Source organism: Halichoerus grypus, chromosome 15 (assembly GCF_964656455.1).
Source record: "Halichoerus grypus chromosome 15, mHalGry1.hap1.1, whole genome shotgun sequence".
NCBI lineage: Eukaryota > Metazoa > Chordata > Mammalia > Carnivora > Phocidae > Halichoerus > Halichoerus grypus.
In genome coordinates this window covers 4,858,427-4,884,076 of record NC_135726.1, presented here as the reverse complement: position 1 = coordinate 4,884,076, position 25,650 = coordinate 4,858,427, and the positions used below count along the sequence as shown (strand labels likewise).

General features: G+C 43.9%; 1 protein-coding gene across 3 annotated transcripts in view; it reads left to right on the top strand.

The window, feature by feature from the left end:
* CDH13 (cadherin 13) overlaps positions 1 to 25,650 on the top strand; it is a 1,400,946-nt gene that overhangs the window by 1,364,548 nt on the left and 10,748 nt on the right. For all 3 annotated transcript variants that reach the window (XM_078063200.1, XM_078063199.1, XM_078063201.1), the window contains 3 exons: positions 4,263 to 4,405; positions 21,756 to 21,989; positions 24,329 to 24,547. In XM_078063200.1, coding sequence (XP_077919326.1) covers positions 4,263 to 4,405; positions 21,756 to 21,989; positions 24,329 to 24,547 — 596 coding nt within the window. The remainder of the gene's footprint in view (positions 1 to 4,262; positions 4,406 to 21,755; positions 21,990 to 24,328; positions 24,548 to 25,650) is intronic.

Below are 25,650 nucleotides of genomic sequence, written 5' to 3'. Positions count from 1 at the left end.
CACATGCTTTTTCTGCATCAGTTGAGAGGACCATATGGTTCTTCTCCCTCCTCTTATTAATGTGTTCTATCACATTGATTGATTTGCGAATGTTGAACCACCCTTGCATCCCGGGGATAAATCCCACTTGGTCATGGTGGATGATCCTTTTAATGTATTGTTGGATCCTATTAACTAGGATTTTGTTGAGGATTTTGGAATCCATATTCATCAGGGATATCGGTCTGAAATTCTCCTTTTTGATGGGTCCTTGCCTGGTTTGGGTATTAAGGTAATGCTGGCCTCATAGAATGAGTTTGGAAGTTTTCCTTCTGTTTCTATTTTTTGAAACAACTTCAGTAGAATAGGTATTATTTCTTCTTTGAATGTTTGGTAGAATTCCCCAGGGAATCCATCAGGCCCTGGACTCTTGTTTTTGGGGAGGTTTTTGATCACTGCTTCAATCTCGTTACTGGTTATTGGCCTATTCAGGTTGTCAATTTCTTCCTGTTTCAGTCTTGGCAGCTTATAGATTTCCAGGAAGGCCTCCATTTCATCCAGATTGCTCAGTTTATTGGCATATGGTTGTTGATAATAATTTCTAATAATTGTTTCTATTTCCTTGGTGTTAGTCGTGATCTCTCCCCTTTCATTCATAATTTTATTAATTTGGGTCCTTTCTCTTTTCTTTTGGATAAGTCTGGCCAGTGGTTTATTGATCTTATTAATTCTTTCAAAGAACCAACTTCTAGTTTTGTTGATCTGATCTACTGTGTTTCTGGTTTCTAATTCATTGATCTCTGCTTTAACTTTAATTATTTCTCTTCTAATGCATGGCTTAGGCATCATTTGTTGCTTTTTCTCTAGTTCTTTAAGGTGTAGAGTTAGTTGGTGAATTCGGGATTTTTCTATTTTTTTGAGTGAGGCTTGGATGGCTATGTATTCCCCCTGAGGACCGCCTTTGCAGTATCCCATAGGTTTTGGACGGATGTGTTTTTGTTCTCATTGATTTCCATGAATTGTTTAAGTTCTTCTTTGATTTCCTGGTTGACCCAAACATTCTTGAGCAGAGTGGTCTTTAGCTTCCAAGTGTTTGAATTTCTGCCAAATTTTTTCTTGTGATTGAGTTCCAGTTTTAAAGCATTGTTGTCTGAGAATATGCAGGGAATAATCTCAATCTTTTGGTATCGGTTGAGACCTGATTTGTGACCCAGTATATGGTCTATTCTGGAGAAAGTTCCATGTGCGCTCGAGAAGAATGAGTATTCTGTTGTTTTAGGGTGGAATGTTCTGTAAATATCTATGAGGTCCATCTGGTCCAATGTATCATTCAAAGCTCTTGTTTCCTTGTTGATTTTCTGCTTAGATGATCTGTCCATTGCTGAGAGTGGAGTGTTGAGGTCTCCTACAATTAACGTATTGTTATCAATATGACTATTTTGGTTAACAGTTGGCTTATGTAGATGGCTACTCCCATGTTGGGGGCATAGATATTTACAATTGTTAGATCTTCTTGTAGGATAGACCCTTTAAGAATGATATAGTGTCCTTCTATGTCTCTAATTACAGACTTTAGTTTAAAATCTAATTTGTCTGATATAAGAATTGCTACCCCAGCTTTCTTTTGAGGTCTGCTGGCATGGAAGATAGATCTCCATCCCTTCACTTTCAGTCTGGATGTATCTTTAGGTTCAAAATGAGTCTCTTGTAGGCAGCATATGGATGGGTCCTGTCTTTTTATCCAATCTGCAACACTGTGCCGTTTTATGGGAGCATTTAGGCCATTCACGTTGAGAGTGATTATTGAAAGATATGAATTAATTGTCGTCATGTTGCCTGTGAAGACGTTGTTTTTATAGATTGTCCCTGTAAATTTCTGTTGTATATCACTCTTGGGGGTCTTTCTCCTTTTATAGAACCCCCCTTAATATTTCTTGCAGGGCCGGCTTAGTGGTCACATATTCTTTCAGTTTCTGCCGGTCATGGAAGCTCTGCATCTCTCCATCCATTCTAAATGAAAGCCTTGCCGGATAAAGTATTCTTGGCTGCATGTTCTTCTCGTTTAGTACCCTGAATATGTCTTGCCAGGCCTTTCTGGCTTGCCAGGTCTCTGTGGATAGGTCTGACGTTATTCTGATGTTCCTCCCTCTGTACGTAAGGAATCTCTTCCCCCTAACTGCCCTTAAGATGGTTTCCTTGGTTCTAAGATTTGCAAGTTTTACTATTACATGCTGGGGTGTTGGCCTGTTTTCCTTGATCTTGGGAGGGGTCCTTTCTGCCCCTAGGACCTGAATGTTTGTTTCATTCCCCAGATTAGGGAAGTTCTCAGCTACGATTTGCTCAAATACATCTTCTAGTCCTCTCTCTCTCTCCACTCCCTCCGGGATTCCAATTATTCTGACATTGGAACGCTTCATGGTATCACTTATTTCTCTGATTCTATTTTCATGGATTCTAAGTTGTTTTTCCCTGGCCTCCTCTTTTCCCTTTTTATCTATTATACTGTCTTCCAGATCGCTTATTCTCTCTTCTGCCTCAGTTACCCTAGCTGTTAGATTATCTAGATTGGATTGGATCTCATTGATAGCATTTTTAAGTTCTGCCAATTCAGCTTTCATTTCTGCCCTTAGAGACTCTATGTTGCCATTAATTGATTTCTCCATTCTAGCCATTGTCTTCACAATTGCTAGCCTGAATTCCATCTCCGACATCTTGGTTATATCTGCATCCATTTGTAAATCTGCAGCATAAGTCATAATCTCTGAGTCTTTTCTATTTTGGGGGCTCATCCTCCTAGTCATTCTGTTGATGGGTGTTTGAGGGAATGTATAGAGTCCAAATTATTGACCAGAACCCAAGCAAGATGCACCTGTTTTCTTGGGACCTTAGGGTTGCTGGCCTCTTGTTTTCCCAGCCTGTCTTCTGCGGGAGGGGCCTGCTGCGCTGTTACTCAGGCAACCCTGTTTGGGCGGAGTTGCCCTGCGCCCCTGTGGCGGGGGATGGGCTCAGTGGGAATCAGTCTTTGGGGCTTTTGTTCTCTGGCGCCTTTCCCTGGCGGCTTTCCGCGTCTCTTCCACGAGTCAGAGCAGAAGAGACCGTTTCCAACCCTCTGCCTCCGAGCAGAGAGACCGCAGTCTGTTCTTCAGTGAGCTCTCCAGGCCACATTGTCTCCGTTTCTGTCCGTGCTGCTATAAACTGCAGTGTCCTGGGTTGTGCGCCCCTCCGCAGCGCCCCCAGTCCTGCTTCCAGGTCGGGGCACGTCTCTGCCCTTTGTGCTTCTAAAACCGCCAGCTGCTCCCAGTTCACGTGTGCGCGATTCCGCTGCTCCGGGTTTCCGCCCCGGGGGCTGCCCTAAAGTCCTTTCCCCGCCGCTACCGCCCGGTCCCAGCGCACGAGGCTGTCACTCACCGGCGGTGTAGGATCCCCACGGCCAGGCACCCTCCCGCTGCCGTTTACCCTCCGATATCTGCCCGCGGAATCAGCGCTCCCCACTTTGTACCTCGAAACCAACCGCCTGCGATATTCTGTTTGTAGGGATCCAGATCTTACATCTCAGGCTGGTTTCGTGGGTGCTCAGAGTGGTCCGGTAGATATCCAGCTCAATTCCAGGGACCAGTTGAAATAGGGTCCCCTACTCCTCTGCCATCTTTTTTCCAAAACCCAGATATCCTTGCTTTTGTGGAGCTTACATTCTAGTGAATCTCTCTGGTCCATGTGTTAATTTGTATTGTTCCCTCTTCCTGACTTGTCTGTCCTCTCCTTCTCTGACAACATCCCACCCTTTCCTGTGGTCTTGGTTCAGACACTGCATCTTCTGTGAGGTCCCCAGGGTGACCCTCTATCAGAGGTAATGGCCGTTTCCTCCAAGCATCCATGCGCCCTGCCCGTACTTTCATAGTGCTTCTCCTACAGGTCTGCACATGGGACACAAAACAGTAACTGTAATGATGTTTTGGATTTGTTTTAAGAATTATCTGGCACCAGGGCACCTGGGTGGCTCAGTCGGTTAAGTGTCTGCTTTCGGCTCAGGTCATGATCTCAGGGTCCTGGGATCGAGCCCTGTGTTGGGCTCCCTGCTCAGCGGGGAGTCTGCTTCTCCCTCTCCTTCTTTGCTTACTCACTTTCTCATTCTGTCTCTCTCAAATAAATAAATAAAATCTTAAAAAAAAAAAAAAAAAGAATTATCTGGTACCTAGCATGGGAGATTTTGCCCACTACTCAGTGAATATTTCTTGAATCTATTCTGAGTGTAGTCTGAATGTTGTTTGGGAAATTTTTTTCAGATACTCTGTTTACAAGGACCCAGCAGGCTGGCTGAATATTAACCCCATAAATGGGACCGTTGACACCACAGCAGTGCTGGACCGCGAGTCACCATTTGTCCACAACAGCGTGTATACCGCCCTCTTCCTAGCAATCGACAGTGGTGAGTAATTTTTAAAATGTCACCAAGTGTATACTTTTCAGTTATAAATGCATTTTTACATTTTACATTTCTTCTGGTAACACCCGGAGGTGTTCTCGGGAAGAATATAAATGAGTGGAGGCAGGGAAGGCGAACATTTAAACATACAGTAGGTCAGTAATACCCCCAAATCCTGGAATTCTCTGGTCTTTGTCCAGTTAGAGGTCAGAGTGGTGAGCTCACTGCTTCGTCTTAGGCAGGTGCCACAGCTAGGAAGGCACACTGATGCCGTTCATCTTGGCGTCATGCTCTCGTCTGTGGGACGGTTCTTTCACTTCGGGCGAGTTGGAAGAAAGTCCCAGAGGACATCACCAAACTTGGTGGCTGAATTGTCCCACAGCTTTTACCCTGTTAGCACAGACGACCATGGAAAGACATCAGGTGCACTCAGCTAGGAGCTTCATAATCACAGAACAATGGCCGTTCATTCAAAAGCTACCGATGCAGCATCCACGTGCCAGAGTCTGTTCTAGATGCCAGCAGTGAACAAACAAGAATGACTGTCCTCGTGCAGCTGATCCACTCATGGAGAAAGGAAGCAAATTGAGTAAAACACATAATATGCTTTTTGGGAAAAAGGGAAACATAGTATGTATGTATGAAACCAGGAAATGGAAAAAAGATAGCGGACAGCAGGGTGCTGCCGTTCTAAGGAGGCAGCCCTGGGAGCCTCGCTGTGGCAGCAACATTTGAATAAAAACACAAAGGCAGTGGCTATGGGAGCCCTGAAGTTATCTAAGGGAAGGGCAGGGAGGCCACGAAGGCTGGACCAGAGAGAGCGGGTGGGACAGGCAGGGGGTTGGGATGCAGATGGTGTGGTGTCACGTGGGCCCCACACCACCCTCCGCTTTTACTGTGGGTGAAATGGGACGCTGTGGCCGAGGGCTGATAGGGTGCAGTGTGACATGATCAATCATGCTGCCCTGTTGAGATCAGACGTGGGGGACAAGGGCACAAGTATGGAGACCTCTTAGGAGACGGGTGACAATCTAGGCATGAGGGTGGCTTGGGCTGATAATAGGGGAGGGGATGAGAAGAAGTCAGATTCAGACACAAAGCTAACAGGATCTGCCATTGGCTGAGATGGGGGGTCAGAGTTGGTTTCGGGGTGTGTTAAACAGAGATGTCCATTGTGTCAAGCACACAAGAAATTTTGCTCTCTCTATTATTCCAAAAAGCTGAAGATTCGGTTTTGAGTCCCATATATCAAAGTGAATATTCACAGGGCCTTTGGCATGTGCCTTCATTATACACAATAATGGGTAAACTTAGACTCTCAGACCCCGTCTCCATATGCTGGGCACTCACATGCACACCACCTATGAGATCATGTGTCTGAGAAGTGCACAATCAGGGTGGCATGCAGTAGGCAGAGAAGGCTTCACAATGAAGTCAACCTTTGAGTTTGGCCTCGAAGGACAGGTAGGATCTGGATAAGTGGCAGGAGAGGGGGTAGAGGTGCCTGAGAACACAGAACAGAGGAATCAAAACTAGAAGGGAGTGTGGTATGGGTGGTAAGAGAGGGAAAGAGAAGAGCTGCATCCACTATGAGTGAACAAGTGGAAATCTATTCGGATGTATGTGGAAAAGTCATATCTTCAAAGCATCTCAACAACCAGACAAGTCTTTTAATGGAGCTGGCAGCCAAAAGATTGCCTAAGTTCTTGAGGAGAAAACTGCAGGATGAAATAGCCCACAGACACTCATCCACACACACTGTGCTTGACCCAGGAGACTCAGAGTTGAATAATGCATGGTCCTTGTGCTCCGTGCGCTAATGAGTGATTTGGGGAGTTAGGCTGGTAAGCACAAGACCCCAATGCAATGTCATAACTATTCTGATGGACTTAAGCCCAGAGGAGCCCCTTGTCCAGCCTTGGGGGTGGTCATAGGGAGCTTCTTCGTTAAGGGGATAAAGATAAGTTGAGAAAAGGTAATGCATTTTTGTAATTCCATTCCCATTTTTTAAAAATTTTAATGCCAGTATAGTTAACATACGGAGTAATAGTAGTTCCATGTGTACAGTATAATGATTCAACACTTCCCTACAATACCCGGTGCTCATCACAACAAGTGTGCTCCTTCATCCCATCACCTATTTCACCCATCCCCCACCTCCCCTCTGGTAACCATCAGTTTGTTCTCTATAGTTAAGAGTCTGTTTGTCTCTCTCTTTTTTTCCCCTTTGCTCATTTGTTTTGTTTCTTAAATTCCACATATGAGTGAGATCATATGGTATTTGTCTTTCTCTGACTGACGTATTTCACTTAGCGTTATACTCTCTAGCTCCATCCATGTCATTGCAAATGGTAAGATTTCATTCTTTCTGATGGCTGAGTAGTAGTCTGTTGTCTGACTATACCACACCTTCTTTACCCATTCATCAATCGATAGACACTTGGATTGCTTCCATATCTTGGCCATTGTAAATAATGCTGTCATAAACATAGGGGTGCATGTAGCCCTTTGAGTTAGTGTTTTTGTATTTTGGGGGTAATACCCAGTAGTGCGATTACTGGATCATAGGGTAGTTCTATTTTTAAATTTTAGAGGAACCTCCATACTGTTTCCTGGAGTGGCTCCACCAGTTTGCATTCCCACCAACAGTGCATGAGGGTTCCTTTCTCTCCACATCCTCACCAACACCTGTTGTTGCTTGTGTTTTTGATTTTAGCCATTCTGACAGGTGTGAGGTGACATCTCATTGTGATTTTGATTTGTATTTCCCTGATGATTTGTGATGTTGAACATCTTCTCATGTGTCTTTTGGCCATCTGTATGTCTTCTGTGGAAAAGAACGTCTGTTCATGTCTTCTACCCGTTTTTAATTAGATTATTTTTGTTTAATTAGATTATTTGTTGAGTTGTATCAGTTCTTTATATATTTTGGATACTAACCCTTTATTGGATATGTCATTTGCCAATATCTTCTCTCAGTCAGTAGGTTGCCTTTTAGTTTTGTTGATTGGAAAAGGTAAGGCATTCTAATAGAAGCCTGAAAGAATATGGATATGTGGGACACTGAGAAAGCTTGCATGTAGGCTCCATATGTACAAAGCTAGGAGCAGAGAGATGGCCAAGCACCCACTGCACTAAGGTTGATACTAGGTCTTGTGTTGAATGCCTGGCTGCTATCACAGTGCCTGATTTAGAGCAGGTGCTCAACAGATCTGTGGAATAGATCCTGAACTAGATCATGAAATGTTCCATATGCTATGCCAAGGTGTTTGATTTGACTATGTTGCTTACTTGCCTCCAAAATAACCTTTGTCCTTTAGAAAGATAACCCCCAAGGCAGTGTAGAAAATGCACAATGATGATGTGGGGGGCAGGGAGGCATTCTAAAGCTGTGGCAGAAATCAGGATAAGAGAAGCATGAAGCAGTGAAGTGAGTTTAGTTGAAGCGAGTCTAGAATCAGGAAATACGTTGAAAGCCATAGCCTGTATCTTAGTTGCAGGGGTTAGGGTGTGCCAGGTGACAAGAGAAATGGACCAGAAATGATGAGTCTAGAAAACATCTGGAAGGAAGAAACAAGACTTTGAAAAAAATAAGTGCTCAACATAAAGTAGAGAAAGGTGATATTCAGATTTCTAGGCCGGAAACCAGGAATGATTATTCCATTGACAGAAGTGGAACGGGTTTCAAAGGATTGTTCCCGTGTTGTCTTTATGGGGTGGATGTTGAGATGATGTCTCATGGGACTGGAATAGAGGTAAGGAGGTTTTTCTTAAAGAGGCACCTACGCAAAAGAGACGGGAGCCATCAGAACAGGTAAGTTTTGTAGAAGGAACGGGTCTAGACAGAGTGCTAAGGGCATAAACAGTGGGTGACAACAAGCCAAGAATGTTTAAAATGCTGTTTGAATTAAAAAGAGTCAATTATAGATCTGCTAAAGGAATGATTTCAGAGTTCTGTGCTACCTAAAAGTCTCTGTACTTGTAGAGAAAATTCCCAGCTAAGAACAGCATGAAGAAAGGTGGAGATACAGCAAATAGAGTTGTCATTGCCTTATGAAATATTTTGTGCAATTATTCATCAAAAAAAAAAAAAAACTAGAAGTGAAGTACACTTTAATTTTTGCCAGAAACAAGAGCCTTCTCTCCAGGTATGACTAGGCAAGCTGCTTATAGACTCTGAGGCTCAGTTTCCACTTCCATAAGATGAGGAAGATAATTCCTACTTAGAACATTGTTGTGAGAAATGAGAAATAGAAGTGCTGTGCCCTCTACACTCACCATCAAAAGTCATATTAAATGTTCAATAAATGTTAATCTCACCCCAGTGGGGGTTATAGAAAGGAAAGAATGGAGCCACGAATGGTCCTAAGAAAAATACAGTGTGAAATCTACTTCTTGTCTAACTCTTTTAATACTAATATCAAACAAGTAAAATCAAAATCTGGTGTCACAGATGTTTCCAAAAGGACGAAATGTCCCTGAAGATGTAATGATAAATAGAAAACAGGTTGGCATTAATATACACAACCATCATTAGAGATGATAATCTTGAACAAGGCCCAAAAGACTTAAGAGTAAAAAGAGCATAAATTTAAAAAGACCTCATAAATCAAAGGAACTTTTTGTTTAAAGACTCCTTTTTGTCTCACTGAAAACTTATCTCTAGGTATTATGTTGAGCCAGGAAAAACCAACACTTACGTATTAGATCAAAGTTAATAGTATAACTGATGTCTCAATTTTAGACAAAGGAAGCATTTGATTTTATTTAATTTATAGAAATTCAATGTATTTGATGGAATGAAAGAATAAGGATTTTTTTTTTTTTTTTTTGGTCATGTAACACTAGGAAAGCTAAAGCAAAATAAAATGATTTTCTCCAAACAAGGAGTCACTTAGGAATTTATATCCAAACATGTTGGTAAAAGATATGTCTGTAGGATCTTCCAGGCAGGATGTAGTAGATTACTGTCCCCACTGCAAAAACTAGGAAAATCAGGATAGATTACAAAAGCCTTTAATTTTAAAGGCATCAGAGAGCCACAGAAGCCAGGAAGCCTTGATCAATGAAAATATCAAAGAGGGAAGAAGCATTCTAAAAAAAAGTACAAGACAGCCAGCCATTTCTTCTCTCTGGGGACCTTTTCTGATTCTGGGTGAGGGTCAAGCTTGACCCAGGGAAGAGGGCCCAAGATGAAGGGAAATAAACCAGCAATGCTTTTAATAGTCATGTGGAGCTGGTGTGACAAAGTGAAAACCTGAGGGCCCTTAAACACATGGCTGCTTTTCCCCCATGGACAAATACCCTTTAAAGGACAGAGTGAAATCTCCTGGGGGTCTCACAGAAACAAGGACCTAACAGAGGAAGCAAACATACCTTAAACATACAGCCATTGTCTCCTTAAGACATTTGCCAGATTTTAAAGGTACAAAGTGTGGGAGGATGGGATGGCTGGTGCTATAGACTGAATGTTTGTGTCCCCGCAAAATTCGTATGTCAAAACCTAATCCCTAGTGTGATGGCATTTGGAGGTAGAGCCTTTGGGAGGTGCTTAGGTCAATCAGATAGAAGCCTTCATGAGTGGGATGAATACTCTTATAAAAGAGATCCTAGAGAGCGCCTCTACCCCTCCTGCCATCTGAGGACACAGCAAAAAGACTCTCTATTGAAAACCACAAATCACCTCTAAGAGAAGTTTTAATCCTATTAAATAGAGAGATATACCACGTTCATGGATTGGAAGTCTCAATGCTATTGAAATGTAAATTCTCTCCAAACTGACCTAAAGGATTTAATGTGATACCAAGCAGAATCCCAGGTCTTTGTTTTGAGGTGAAAGAGAAAATGTGGATTGTAAAATTCATATGGAAATATAAGGGGCTAAAAACAGCCAAGGCAATCTTGAAGAACAAGTTGGAGGACTTACGCTATTATATATTCTGACCTATTAGAAAAAAAAATACTAATTAAAATTATGTGGTGTTTGCACAAAGACAGAAAAAAACTGACCAATGAAGTAGAATGGTTTTTTGGGTTTTTTTTTTTTTTTTTTTTTTTTTAAGATTTTATTTATTTATTTGAGACAGAGAGAATGAGAGAGAGAGAGAGAGCACATGAGATGGGGGAGGGTCAGAGGGAGAAGCAGGCTCCCTGCCGAGCAGGGAGCCCGATGCGGGACTCGATCCAGGGACTCCAGGATCATGACCTGAGCCGAAGGCAGTCGCTTAACCAACTGAGCCACCCAGGCGCCCCTTTTGGGTTTTTTTTTAAGATTTTATTTATTTATTTGACAGAGAGAGACACAGCGAGAGAGGGAACACAAGCAGGGAGAGTGGGAGAAGGAGAAGCAGGCCTCCTGCGGAGCAGGGAGCTCAATGCGGGGCTCAATCCCAGGACCCTGGGATCATGACCCGAGCCAAAGGCAGACGCTTAATGACTGAGCCACCCAGGCGCCCCGAGGTAGAATAGTTTAGAAGCAGATACACACACACACACACACACACACACACACACACACACACACACACACACACACACACAGTCCCTGTTTGTGACCAGAACATGGTGGTTGCAGACAAGAAAGCATGGTCTCTGCAATAAAAATGCTGGGTTAATTTAATACACATATGAAAAAAATGTATCCTGCCCCTTCTCTTAGACCATATACAATATGTATATCTATCTATATACAATATACAATAATCAATTCTAAATATATTACAGGCCAAAATATGGAAGGTAGAATAATACATCTTGTAGAGAAAAACATGAGAACATATTGGTGTCCTTGACAGAGGCAAAGATTTTTCAAGCAAGACACAAAAGTATTCACCACAAAAAGCAGAAAAAATGGTAGATTATGTTAAAATTAAGGACTTCAGTTCATCATGGGGCACCTGGGTGGCTCAGTCGTTAAGCGTCTGCCTTTGGCTCAGGTCATGATCCTAGGGTCCTGAGATTGAGCGCCGCATCTTCCTGCTCAGCAGGAAGTCTACTTCTCCCTCTCCCATTCCCCCTGCTTGTGTTCCCTCTCTCGCTGTCTTTCTCTGTCTGTCAAATAAATAAATAAAATCTTTAAAAAAAAAAAAAGAACTTCAGTTCATCAAATGATATTAAGAAAGTAAAAAGGTAACCCACAAAGTAGAAGATATTTACAATACAAAGAAATCCTACAGTCTTTAAGCAAAAGACACAACCCAAAGCAAAATGGGGAAGGAATTTGAACAGGTACTTCACAACAAATGGCAATAAACATAGAAGAGATGCACAACTCCATTAATCAAAGAAATAGAAATTAATTTACATAGATATAAATTAAAATACAAATTAAGAAAATACAATGAAATGCAGCAGCACTGTGGCTTACCTGCAAAATAGTTGAACTGGTAAGATGAAACATACCAAGAGTTGGCAAGGATATAAAATAATTGGAAGTCTATCAGGCTGGTAGAAGGGTAACTTGGTACAGCCACTTTGGAAACTGAAAGTATCAACTAAGGCTGAACCTTTGTTCAACCTATAATCCAGGAATTACACACCTACCTATTTATCCAACAAAATTGTGGCTGTGTGTGCACCAAAATGCATGTGCCAGAATGTGAATAACAGCATTATTCATAATAGCCCCCAAACTGGAAACTATTCAAATGCCCGATAAGAGTAGAATAAGTCAATTGTGGAACGTTCACCCAACTGAGTCTCTATGACATAGGGAATGAGTGATCTGCAACTCTTCAGAGCAACATGGATGAATCTCACAAACATAATATTGAACCAAAAAAGGCTGGGTCTGAAGACCACATCCTGAATGGTTCCATCTATATAAAGCTCAAACACAAGCAAAACTAATCATTACCACTAGATTACCCGGTGGATGTGTTTCCTGATCCTCTAATATTGGACTACACGGGTGGGTTCAGATTGTGAAAACTCTTCAAGCTGTGTATTTATAGAAACATAAGTGTTTCTATATTTCAATAAAAACTAAACAAAAAAACACACAACTGCACAGAGAGCGTGTACCTGGTCCACTATACCTTCCCCAGGAGGGCTGTAACCATTCACGTATTCTCCAAGTACCTGTGTACCCTAGAGATAGACTCTCGGCTTCCTACCACTCTATGGAAGGACAGTCCCAGCTGCTGATGGGTTGATACTCCAGGAAAGGTGAGAGGTAGGTTGTCTGCAGAGGGAACAAAGCAAAGCTCGCATTCTCGGGTCCCCACGATCCTTTGCAAAAGGCAGAAGTACTACCATCTTATTTTCTACAAACAGCTCTGCTTTTCCAGTTGAGGACAATGACAAGGCAGCCACCAATAGAGAATTTTCTTTTAGGTGCCTCTTTGAGACTAGAGACTGTGAGATCAGGGTGGAGGAATATAAAAAGACAGTCAGGAGCAGGGCTCGAAACCTTTCTGTGCTTAACAGAAACAAAAAAATTCTTTGGACCTATTTGCTTGGGGCCCCAAAGCCAGTCTATATAGATCCTGGAGTCATGCATCACAATAGTATCGACAAGGCCCAGGTTTAGACAATTTGGGGAGGAAAGGCACGTTAGTCCCTCCCTACGAATAGAGGCTAGGTTGTAACCCACAGGACAGTCAAGGATGAACAAGGCACTTTTCATAAACTGTTAACAGTTTTAATGAGTTACAAATCACCTAACAATGCAGTTCCGTTATAACTGAAATGCTTCTGTTTTGCTAAAAGCAGAACTGGCTGTAAATGATTGGAAGAATAAAGCATTTAATCCTATAGACTAATAAGGTATGACCTTTCGTGTTGGCAAGCATTTTATCTTTGGAGATGAATATCATCATTTACCTTATGTGGTCCAGATTTTCTGAAAAGGTTAAGACAGTGACTTCAGAGCACAGGAACTCTTCTGTTAAAGACTTCAACGAACACAGAATTGTTAGACTGTCTTTAAAAAGAGGGGGGGATAATAACTGTTAAGGAAAATACCGAGATGGAGAGAGAACATTCGGGAATGCAGTAAGATGGAACCCCTTTGGGGATGAGCTGACTGTAGGGCAAACCGCAGCAATTAGCACTGGGCCAATCCCTGTGTGATTTTCGCTCCTGCTCAGGTAATCACCAGAAAGGTCAAATGTTAGTCTCACTGTCTTGTGTGGGCTGAAAACTGTCACAAGCAATTTCTCCTAAGAGTTCTGGAATCCCACAGGGGATGGTCATGGGCAGGAAAGGCAGAACCGGCTGCTGATTCCCAGCTTGCCGTCTTTTGCTCAGAATTCTGTTAGGCTGGCCCTCCTGCCTTCTTCTTACCTATAACCTCATCTTTCTCCCCCTCCTTCTGTTCTGAAATTGTGCATGCCTCATCGTTCCATGAGTGTTACTGATGACTCTTAGATCCTCAGAGAAGATCTAAGTTGTGACTCCAAACACAAAAGACAAATATTTTGCTTCAGTTGAGTCCAAGTGCCCTCTTTCCCAGCACCCATGCTATGCAGAGAGTTTAAAGGAAAAGCGGGGGGAAAAACCCATTCTAGTTCTTCCTGGAGCTCAGTGCATATGAGATAGTTGGAGCCAGGAAGCCCATGCTATCTTCAGCATCCATATTAAGTCTTGCTATGATTATCAAAGTGGCCCGTTCCCTATCTATTTTCATTTTGAAGACTAGGGGGAAGGATAACATAAAAACAAGACAAATTATCACTAAACTCGGCAGCATGTTCTCATGACTTAGCAACTTGTATAAAGTATATTTGAGTCTGCCAGTGAAAAATGTGAGGTGGGTTCCCAAGAAGACACAGATATAGAACCAGGCAGAACAGCTGTAAGATTAAAATGGAATCCACTGAGATAATGATTTTTCATAGGCTAAGATACATCATGTCCCAACCTGCCTTTTCCCTCAGTCCCCTGTGTGATAGATGTTCGGATAATGCCATTTGACTCAAAATTGAAATACTGTGCAAAGTACATTTAGATTGATTAAAAGAGAAAAAAAAAAATGTTCAGCCCCACCGTCAAATGCCTACCAAAAACCAAGAGCCCCCAACTAGCGATGGGGGGGTGGGGCGGGGACCTGATCTTCAAACAGATGCCTAGATCTGTGGTCTTTGTCTTTTTGTGGATCCACCAAGTTCTAGATTGCGTGGGGGATGCAGTAAGATCATTTAGATTAATTCCACTTAAAATATGCTAGTTTGGATAAAATCAAGCCATTAGTTATGATGGCAACCCAATTAAGCCAGTTTAACACCCCTTATCTCAGCTGTTATCGTAATTGAGGAAGAAAAATAAATTGAAGACCCAGCCATCATTCCTCGTTACTTCAAGTACCAGTAAGATATCAATCACGTTGAAAATACTAGCTTCAATTTTGTCACTGACAAAATGGCCCAATAAAAATCTCCTGAGATCTTGTAATAGAGAGATTGCACCCAGAGTTTGCTGACAGCATGCGTAGTCTGTGGAGAGAGAAGGGCCCCAGCGCTCTGCTCTATCTGGACATGAGCCAGCTTCCCAACCTCCTTGGACCACCATAAGTGCGAGACTTATGCTCTCTCCGCCTCAGTTTCCCTCCCTGCCGGGTTGTTGTAAGGACTGGAAATCATGAATGTGAAGTTCCTGGCATCTCGTGAAATACCTAACAAAGAGTTAAGTCAACTGACTCAAATTGAGTTGTGGACGGATTTGCTAAACTTAGCATTTCAAAACCACTTCACTGGTCTGAGGCCAAGTAGAAAACATCGAAGACAGCCCTGGGGGAGGTCTGAGCGTTTTTCTAGGGAAGGGATGGGCCACAAGGCCCTCTACTCGGAGTAGGGCCGTAAGAAAATTGGCAGAACATGCCGCCTTCCTCGTGGGCATCATGCCTCCGTCTGAATGGGGGAGATTTAAGGCAATACTCTACCGACAGGAGGACATTTCCATGTTGACCAGCCAAATCAACTGTCTTAAGCATAATGCTTTCACACATTCATTGGGAAAAGAAACCGATTTGGGCACTGAAATGCTGGCCATCTTTGTCAGCTCAGTTCATCGTGCCCAAGTGTCTCTTAGCTAGTTCTCCTCTATAGTCCCCATTTCCCAGTTTGGGGATGAGCAAGGCCAGCTGCACAGCCGCAGCTAGAAGCCATCCCCCTGAGGCTCATACATCACGGATCCCAACCCCGCTCTGCTGTGGGCTCAGGCTCCTGAGTCCAGCCCTCCAGCCCCTGCTCCCGTGTCCCCACAACACTGGCCCCCAGCTGCTCTTCCTGCGCCCCCACGCCTCGTGCAAGTCCTCCCCTTCCGTGCCTGCAGCGTCGTCCTCCGCTTTTATCAAAGCCACTCTCCTGCTTTAAAGTCTTTGAACGGCTTCCCACAAAATAGCCATACGATTTCCTCCTCCCAGAACAACTTCTCCCTCTCCAAAAGTATCCCCATCTCCTGCACATCTCATCTACCACCAGGCAGTACGTTATTCCATGCCACAAGCTCTCACGTCTTCCCACCCTTGACGGCGCTGTCCTGCATCTGTTTACGTATCTGTTCCTGCCCGGGGGTCGCTGATTTCCACACAGGTGCAGCCAGGCACAGCGCAGAGTCCACGTACGTGATTACTGATTGAATGAAATGAGATCAGCCTGTGTAACCGTGGCCTCCAAATCAACGCTTCGCCTCTTTTTTGTTCCTTTTCCCTTAAGTTAGTAAAGTGGAAACACACCAAAAAAAAGCCAAAACGTTGAATTTTTTTAAAAATTCAGACTTCAGATTAAGGTCTCCTGTGAAAGAACGTTCAAGTTTGAGTTGTGCAAATAATTGCCTCAGTTCTACCTTAAGTATTACCCATGGAAACCTGGCAGGATATTTTGCAAATCTATTTTCTGGCCAGGTTCTGGGTTGGTTTACTATTAATTTTTTTTTTTTAAATGTACAACAACATTGGCAAGCTCTCCATTAACAAAGCAATTTTCTAAATGCTTATGAATTTAAAAGCAACGAGATTCCTGGCTTATGGGGCACAGGCCAAAACAGATTGGTAAATACTGATGGTGAAAAGCCAAAACAAATAGAACATGGGCTGAACACAACAATACAAAGGATCATCTTTTCTAGAAGAACCCTGGTTTAAGCTCACTTTTTTTTTTTTTTTCCAAAGATTTTATTTATTTGACAGAGAGAGACACAGCGAGAGAGGGAACACAAGCAGGGGGAGTGGGAGAGGGAGAAGCAGGCTTCCCGCCGAGCAGGGAGCCCGATGCGGGGCTCGATCCCAGGACCCTGGGATCATGACCTGAGCCGAAGGCAGACGCTTAACGACTGAGCCACCCAGGCGCCCCTAAGCTCACTTTTAAACACAGGTGCAAGTAAGTGTAGAAGCCTGTTCGTATGAAGTAAAAGATGTGGCATTTATTTGCTCACAGCTGCTTAGTGGAGGGATTTTGGGGTGGAGTAGAGTGCTGCACTCACACCTCTTTCCCCTACAAACAAGCCTCAGAAACTAGCCGGGGTGCCCGCATTCTCTCAGGAGCCCACATCTAAACTCATTAAATCAACAAACACATCCTCCTGATTTTCCTCCCAAAATGGAGTCCTCAAGCTTCCTTGAGACATCAGCTGAGGTCTCTCTCTCCTTGTCACTGGTGTGGGCTCCCTGCCCTGAGCCCCAGTTCCACAGACCCCATCCTACACACCCTTTTTTCCTCCCCTAGGTGGGACAAGGGAGGACTGGAGTATAGACAGGGTCACAGAGTAGAAGCAAGATAGAGATGGAAACCTATGGAAATATATATGCCGTATGTTTGGAAAGAGCAATTCATTAGCTTTTTCAAGTCCACCGAAATGAATTCAAAATCTACTGAGTGCCTGTTACATACCAGGCTGGAGAACAGTCCTGATGCTCAGAGCCCATGGGGCTCAGGAATGAGCTTCCTGCTTCCCACCCACACCACCCCTTTTCCTGCATTTTATTCTTCATGTAGGCCAACTCACTTTCCTATTCCCCATATAAAACCACTTGCACTCATGATTCCCAAGGTAGGACCCATGCTGCATGCCTCTAGACCCAGCTCAGGGAGACCAGTGTGGGACCAGTGATTAGAAAAATCTCCTGCTTCCCTGTATTTTGCAGAGCTAGCTCTGAAAGTTCTTGCTCAGATCCTAATGCTCTGTGCATACGAAGCCAGCCCATCCAACAGTGGTGAGACCAGGGACCCTACTCCTCTGAGGCGACTCTCTTGAGAACATGCATTTGGAGCTTTGCAACATGTGAAGACATGGTCCCTTCCATGCAGATGTTCACAGCAGCATTATTCCTATCAGACAAAAAGTGGAAGCCACCCATATGTCCATCAAAACATGGTCTGGCCCTGGAATGCAGTATCATTCAGCCATAAAAAGGAAGGAAGTGATTCACACAACAGCATGGATGAACCTCAAAAACATGATGCCAAGTGAAAGAAGCCAGACACGAAAGGCCACGTACTCTATGATTTCATTTATAGAAATGTCCAGAAAACACAAATCTGTAGAGAAAGGAAGTATATCAGTGGTGGCCTAGAGGTAGAAGTAGGTATGGAGAGTTAGTACAAATGGGCCCGGGGTTTCTTTCTTTGGGGTGATGGAAGAAAGGTTCTAAAATTAGGTGGTGGTGATAAGCACACCCCTGTAAATTTACCAAATATAAATTCATCATAAAAACAAATAAAAGAGTGAGAAAAAAGAAAGGAGAATCGGTGAAATATTTTTAAATCCCTGTATAACTTTTGAATTTATATTTCTGTTTCTGATTATTATAATGGTCATGGTTATTGTAAAGAAAATTTACAAAAAAAAAACTTATTATTTTAATGTTAATTACCTGGAGAGATAATCATCATTTAGGCTTTGGTATATTTCTTCCTAATCTTTTTCTACTTCTAATTATATATTTTTAATTAGGATTACACTATGTTTTCAGTTGTGTCTCTGACTAACAAGATATAAAGTATATATATGTTTAAAACATCTGAGTGATGGATCCTATCAGAAAAATCTCAGTATTTTCTGGCTAAAGTGGAAATCCTGTTTGGTCAGGATTCTGAATAAGATCAAATAAAAGAAAGAAAAAAAAAAAGATCAAATAAAAGAAAATACCTATGAACAAAGGTGTCCCAGGCCAGCTGCCTGAACAGCAAGTATTCAGCCCTACTTACAGGGTCTGCATTGCCTTCAGTATGGAGGTAGGTGTGTTTCTCCGGAAGCAAGATCATGACCTTCATCAAATTCCCCAAGGGGAACCCACCTCCCATTCCATTCAAAACCGACTGCCAGGCATGGTTCCTCTCTCCAGGGCCCTTCCTTCTCCTAACCTATGAAGACAGAAGCCCGTGCATCCACAGGCAAATCCCTCCACTCATTTGGAGGATGGACATCCTCTGATCCGTAAGCAGCTCCCCTGAGAACGTGGCCCATGGGCTCCTCTGAGGGAGCTGCAAGGAGGAGAAATCAAAATTCTAGCTCCATATCCTAGGAGTTTTGCTCAAATTGAGGCTTTGTCCCTATTGAAATAGAAAATCCACGAGGGAGGGCCCAGTTTCAATCATGCTTTGGTTCTGTGTGTCATGAAACCCAGAAGTTCCAATATTTCCTGGGCCGCTGGAACCATTAGAGCCAAATGGGCTTGTGAAGAGTCATATTTTGAATTGCATCTGAATTTTGGATGGTGATTTTTTTCTCCATCCTGTGATGTAAACTGGGAGAGACTATTTTCCTGAGGAGTTTGAGAGTCCGGTCTTCACCTTATCCGTGAAAAAAACAAGCTCATTTTCCTTGATTTCAGAAGAAGACATCACCAGCCTGGCCTGGGAATAGCACACGGGGAAACGAAGACAGTAGTATAATTAAGTTCACGAAAGACCGATCCTTACGGCCATATTTCAAATACTCATAATGCCTTTTCATCCATTCTACCAAGTGACGGCACTTCATAATATATTCAGAGCAAAAAAATATAATGGATTCCTCAGAGATATTCAATTATTCAATAAAAAAAAGGAAAAATAATTTTTCAGTAAAGAAATTCAACCAAATGACTAAAGCTGACAGTGAAAAACCAACCTCAAAGTAATTATGCATTTCTTTTGAGTTCTTGCTCCAACAAAAGTTGATGACGGGCCACCATTAGAAATAGCCATCCTTCTGCTGATGAATGATGGTGGTGTTTCGACGTTAGCAGATATTTATTGGAATGTTTACTCTGAAACTGTCATTGGGTGTTGATATATTTCAAGTTCCACCAGCCCTGCTAAAAAATGTCTATTCTCACTTCTTCATGACTCACTGCTCAACTACCTTCAAGCTGGTTTATTCCCCCATCAGTGGACCCCTCTCCTAAAGAAGTCACCAGTCCCCTTCTCCTTGCAAAATCACATGGCTTCTCTTTACCCCTTATCCTGTGGGGCATCACGACGCATTTCACGGCTGTTCATTGCCCCCTCTTCCAATTTGCGTCCCCTCTGTCTTCTGCAAACCACCAGCTGCTCTTTCAACTCTGGGGTTTCCTAGGCCCCCACCCCCCTGCCCTTCTGCCCTATCACGTTGGGTAACCTGATTGGCTAGGACCCTTTCAAAGCATCTATGCGGACAGGTCCTCAGTCACTACCCAGTGCCGGCAAGTCTCTTAAGCTCGGCGTGCTTCTAGACGGGTGCACTGAATCTGAGGGGCTGTTAGCACAGTCGGAGCTGAACTCATGTCTTTCCACTCCCCACTACTTTCTGTTTGGGGGGGGTTCCCCCGCCCCCCCCCCCCCGCAGCCTCATCCAAGTGCCTGATAACCAAGATAAGACATTTCTTTCTTATTCAAACTGCTCACATCATGCCTCAATCTGTTGCTGGTCTGCCTGCCTCCATTGTCCAACATCTCCTGCCAATACCACGTGTGTTTGTAAAAATCAGATCAGATTGGCCCACTGCCTCTCTGAAAAACCTCCGGTGACTTCATGTGGTCTGGAGACTCAGTACCAGCAGCTGGTTGTGAAAGTCAGGCCCCAAGCTCTCCCAGACATCTCAGGGCTTGTCTGCTTGCTCCTCCCATGCACTCTAACAGCCCATGATGGCGCCAGGTGACACTGCCTACACCACGTAGACCGGGAGAGAAGGCTTGAGCCATAGCCAGTCTGAGTGTCGGCAGATGTCTCATGATCCTCCCAGCACAGTAGGCACAGGAGACTTGTAGGAGCTGCGATGGTCCATTTCCCACTGGCCTCCCTGGGTCCCCCCGGGAGGCTGTCACCGGACAGCTTCTCACGTCCTTCTGGGCCGATGAGGGATGAGGCTTCCTGCCTGGCCCTGCGAGGGGCCCAAAAGTGCTGGGAAGCAGCTTCCAAGTGGCCCCTCAGCAACAGGGCTGCAGATACCTGGCCCCGTGTGCTTAGTGTCACCTGCACAAGGACCACCTCTGCCTGCTCGCCCTTTTACTGTCTAGGTCAGGACGGATTAACCAGCCTGAATCTGAAAAGGACTCGCCATGTCTTCACCTGCAGAATCTGTCAGACCTCGCCTTGTCTTGCACTGGACACATGCACCCGGAGCTCAAATACTCACTACCCTGCGAACCCCCATGTGATTGAGAACTCAACTTGAAACTTGATGCGCGTTTCAAGAAATAGTGTGTGAGGTGAAATAAAATTGGGCTTGGAAGTGCACATGAGGATAGGAAAAATAAAATGGAGCCAGACCTTAGGTTAGGCATAAAATTAGAGTACCGGATTTGAGAGGTGCACCAAATCCTTTTTGGAATAGGGCAAATCTGTACGCTTGCGATCTGTGGCCTGTGAATTTGGATCTGACTTTTCTCACAGAAATTAGGAACTGTTAATGAGTGCTTGGTCCCCAGAGAAAACCTCTGATGTCTAGATGATTAAAAATAAATTTAGGGAAAGGTGAATAAACTCACTCTGAGTCTTCAAAACCTGGATTAGCTCGCTCTCTCTCTGCAGTCATCTACCCAGTTAGACAGAGCTTTCTCACACATACAAAACCCAGTCTTCTCTCATGGGGCCTCCATCCTCCCTGTACCATCAACACCTGTGAATACCTGGCTATTTAGATAAAAGGTTTCATCCGCTAAGCAAGAAAAGGTCCTATTTATTATATCCATTCTTTGCTTTCAGCGTGTTAGGATGGCTTGTGTGCTAGAAGCTTCGCATTCTAAGTTAGGTAAAGGCTAAAGAATTTAAATTAAAAGTTCTATATATGAGAAAGGGCCACTACACTTGATACAAATATGTAAGCTATTCGGTCAGTCCTGTTCGAACCCTATTAGCGATAATAAAGGTGTCACGGGCCCTGGAGGAAAGCACTGTGGCAGATTGCTCTGGCCTGGGCCCAGCTGCGTGCTAACCTCTCCCTCCTTCCCCATAGGCAACCCTCCCGCTACTGGGACCGGAACTTTGCTGATCACTCTGGAGGACGTGAACGACAACGCCCCCTTCATTTACCCCACAGTCGCTGAAGTCTGTGATGATGCCAAAAACCTCAGCGTCGTGATTTTGGGAGCATCAGATAAGGATCTTCACCCAAATACAGACCCTTTCAAATTTGAGATCCACAAACAAGCTGTTCCCGATAAAGTCTGGAAGGTCTCCAAGATCAATAGTAAGTCGGGTTACACGTTCTGTGGCTGTTCCTCTGGCTTTGAAGCCTCGTTTCCCTGGCTTGTCTTCCTTTTCACACTGTTCCTCCCTCCTCCTCTCTCCTTTCCTCCATGCTCTGCATCCTATGCTCTCCATCCTACACTGTGTACTATGCATCCTGTACTCTCCATCCTCTATCGTACACTCCATACTCGGCATCCTATACTCTCCATCCTACGCTGGTAGAACAATCTTTGTAGAGTCTTAGCCTCTAACCTCCACCTTGCACTTTACGTGGGAGACTTCCTCAAAATTAGCTTTATCTTTGCAACAACTGTGGCTTTGATGTTCAACCGTGATATCGTCGTGCATCTGTCCTGTCCCTGACCTATGAGACTTGCAAGCCATGTCCCTTTCTACCAGTCTTTTCATGTGGGAAGGTGGAATTCAAAACTCGGCCTGACATTTTCCATACGTGCTCAATTCGGCAGCATCCCTGTATCCACAAGCACGTGCTTCCCTCCCTGTGGCAAATGTGAACTCACTATGAAGTTCACCTTGTTTTGCAATAAAGTAAAAAACCAGAACCCACGCACTGGACGCACACTCTCTCCAGCAGTGAACTTCCCCCGCAACTGACCCAGCCAGGGTATCCTCCTCATCCACCAGCAGTAGAATTTTCGAGAGGGATTGGGAATTACTAATTTCATTAAGTCTTGAAAATGGGTTGTACAATTGTACATAAAATTTTCTATTAAAAAATCTCATATGTATTGAATGGCCTTATCTCATATCTCATTTTACTAGAGCCTTCCTCTTGTTATTGATTCCATTTGCCTGTTTGTCTATTTTATTGCTTTTTAAAGAATGAGTTCTGTTATGCTGATTACTTTTAATTAAAACAGCCCTCCTCTTGTCTGAGGGGTTAGCACGCTTCCTTTGCTAGTTTTTGTGGCTACAGCGGATTGGAATAACCACCACCGGCTCTCTCCAGAGAGTCCCAGCTGGAACTTTCTTACTCAAGTTTCTCGTCCACACGAGTGAGATGGGAAGATTGTTCCTTGCATTAACCCGTCACGCAACTGCGGTGACTACACACGTTGGTTATTTCTGCTGCTTCTCCTTCTGGTCTGGCTGACACTTCATCTGTTTCTGTTTTCATGTTATTGCTCTGTTTTCCTCATGGTTTTATTTAAGAGACAGCTGACTTTTCAGTTCTTTTCCTGGTCCCAGTTTTGGTATTTTTTTTAATACCTAGCACTGTTCATGCCCAGAAAGGGGAGAGTCAAAAAAAAAGGGGGGGTGGCACCTGGGTGGCTCAGTCAGTTGGGCTCGGGTCATGATCTCAGGGGTGTGAGGCTGAACCCCGCGTCAGGCTCCACATTCAGTGTGGAGTCTGCTTGAGATGCTCCTTCTCCCTCTGCCCCTTCCCCCACTCATGGGCTCCCTCTCTCTCTCTCTCTCTAAAAAAAAAAAAAATCACTAGTCATCTGAGTTACTGAAAAGAGAATAGCCCAAGGCTAAACACCGGGTCCAGGTGGGGTGGCCACTTTTGCACGCTGCCCAAGGCCAGGCTCACAGCACACACTCCCAGCAAACAGGGGCCGAAATCTCAGTGCCCCTGCTGGGGTGGTGTGTCACATTCCCACCCAGATCCAGAGCTGTGGCTGAGGACCAATAAAGCTGTAGGCTATGGAACCTGTCCCCATGGCCACATCCAGGGGTCGTGTCCATGTTTAGAGTGAGTGGATGGTTTTGGAGTGGTTGGTTTTTTTTTTCCTTTTGGTCTAAAAATTTATTTTGATTATTTGAATTTGGATTCTTAAATAAAAATGCTCTCAGCTGATCATTTCATTTTTTTCTCTTTTTTACTTTTTTCCACCTTCATTGACGTGTAGTTAACAAATAAAAATTGTATATAGTTAAGGTGCACACTGTGACGATGGGAAAATGGGTTTTTAAGTCAGTTTTTCCGGATGTCAAATGTGATCTTGGCAAAGATAGTTTTATCGGTGTAATAAATCTGCAGGGAGGAGTTCTTAGTAGGCAGTCACCTTCACAAAAGTGGGTCCCCTTGAAATAGATTATCACAGCACTGAACCACAGGACTCCTTGGCCATGGAATGTTCTATCCGGCACCATCGGATGCCACAGCCACCAGCCACACGTGGTTGCTGGACACTTGAGGTGTGGTTAGCACAACTGAGGAGATGAATTTGAATTTTTAAGGAATTTAAACATGCCCGTGGTTACAAACCAACACGCAAAGCCTGATTGGTGTGGTTTTCATCGCCAAAACCTCACCCTTTTATTTGGGAAAGTCTAACCCTCTCTCACGAAAGTCCTCCTTATCTCCCCCAGATACGCACGCCCTGGTAAGCCTTCTTCAAAACCTGAACAAAGCCAACTACCACCTGCCCATCATGGTGACAGATTCAGGGAAACCACCCATGACGAACATCACTGACCTCAGGGTACAAGTGTGCTCCTGCAAGAACTCCAAAGTGGACTGCAACGCGGCGGGGGCCCTGCACTTCAGCGTGACCTCAGTCCTGCTCATGTCCCTCTTCAGTTTGGCTTGTAAGTAACCCAGCTCCAGCGCATGCACAAGCGCGAACACCTAACTTCCCCCGAGCCCCTGTTTTCCACAGAGCTTTCCAAAAAATTCATTCCCGAGGAAGCGTTCATTCTTGGTTTATGTCTGTATAATAGTGTTTTGTGTAAAAGTGTTCCAACTACTGTTGGAAGGCGTCTTCACGTCCCCCCGCCAGCCAGTCTGGGGAATTGTGCAAAGACATTCAGGGCAACCCACAGACCAGGTAACGAGAAAATGCCCTGCTGATGACACCAAATTTAGGCTAATAAGAACATGCCACGTTAGGGAACTGGTCTACCAGGGCCTTATTTCTCTCTGCATTGTGCAGAAGAATCTTCAGCAAGGTTAAAGTAGGTACTCTGCCTTTTTAAGAACAGTCGTGAGAATTCACGGAGGGAGGCTGGGCTGTAGGAAAAGAGATAAATGCATAATTCATGCTTTTTTTTTCCCGCTGACTGGTAGTAATGGCTGTAATATAATGAAGCGTAATTTTAAACAAATGAATTGTTATGCTGAGTAATATACAGTGAGCATAAAATGAATAGATATGTGTATCAGATATTTCCTATGCATGGAGTACTAGCCCAACGTTAACCTTAGCAATTACGTACATGTAGGTAATGCCATTCCCATCTTCTTGGGCTTTCGTATTTATATTTTGAGAAGGTTATCAGTGTAAGTGTGAATTGGGAACTTGAGAAATTGCTGATTGGGGAAAAAAGGGAACAGAAGTTATGACTTCCCGGTGACAGTGGTAAGTGGGGTCAACAGGAAGTCACACATTCCAACCTCAGACATTTACTGTGTATAAAGCTCTGTGCTGGGCCAGCATCCTGGGGCAGAGCTAAGGAGAACATCTTACAATGAGAAGTGTCTCTTTGGATGGATGAATGGGATGGAAGGACAAATGGATAGATGGAAGGATGGATGGATGGATAGAAGGACGGATGGATGGACAGATAGAAGGATGGATGGGTGGATGGATGGATAGAATGGATAGATGGATGGATGGATGGTTGGATGGATGGATAGATAATGATAGATGGATGGATAAATGGAAAGAAGAAAGGATAGATGAAAGAAAATA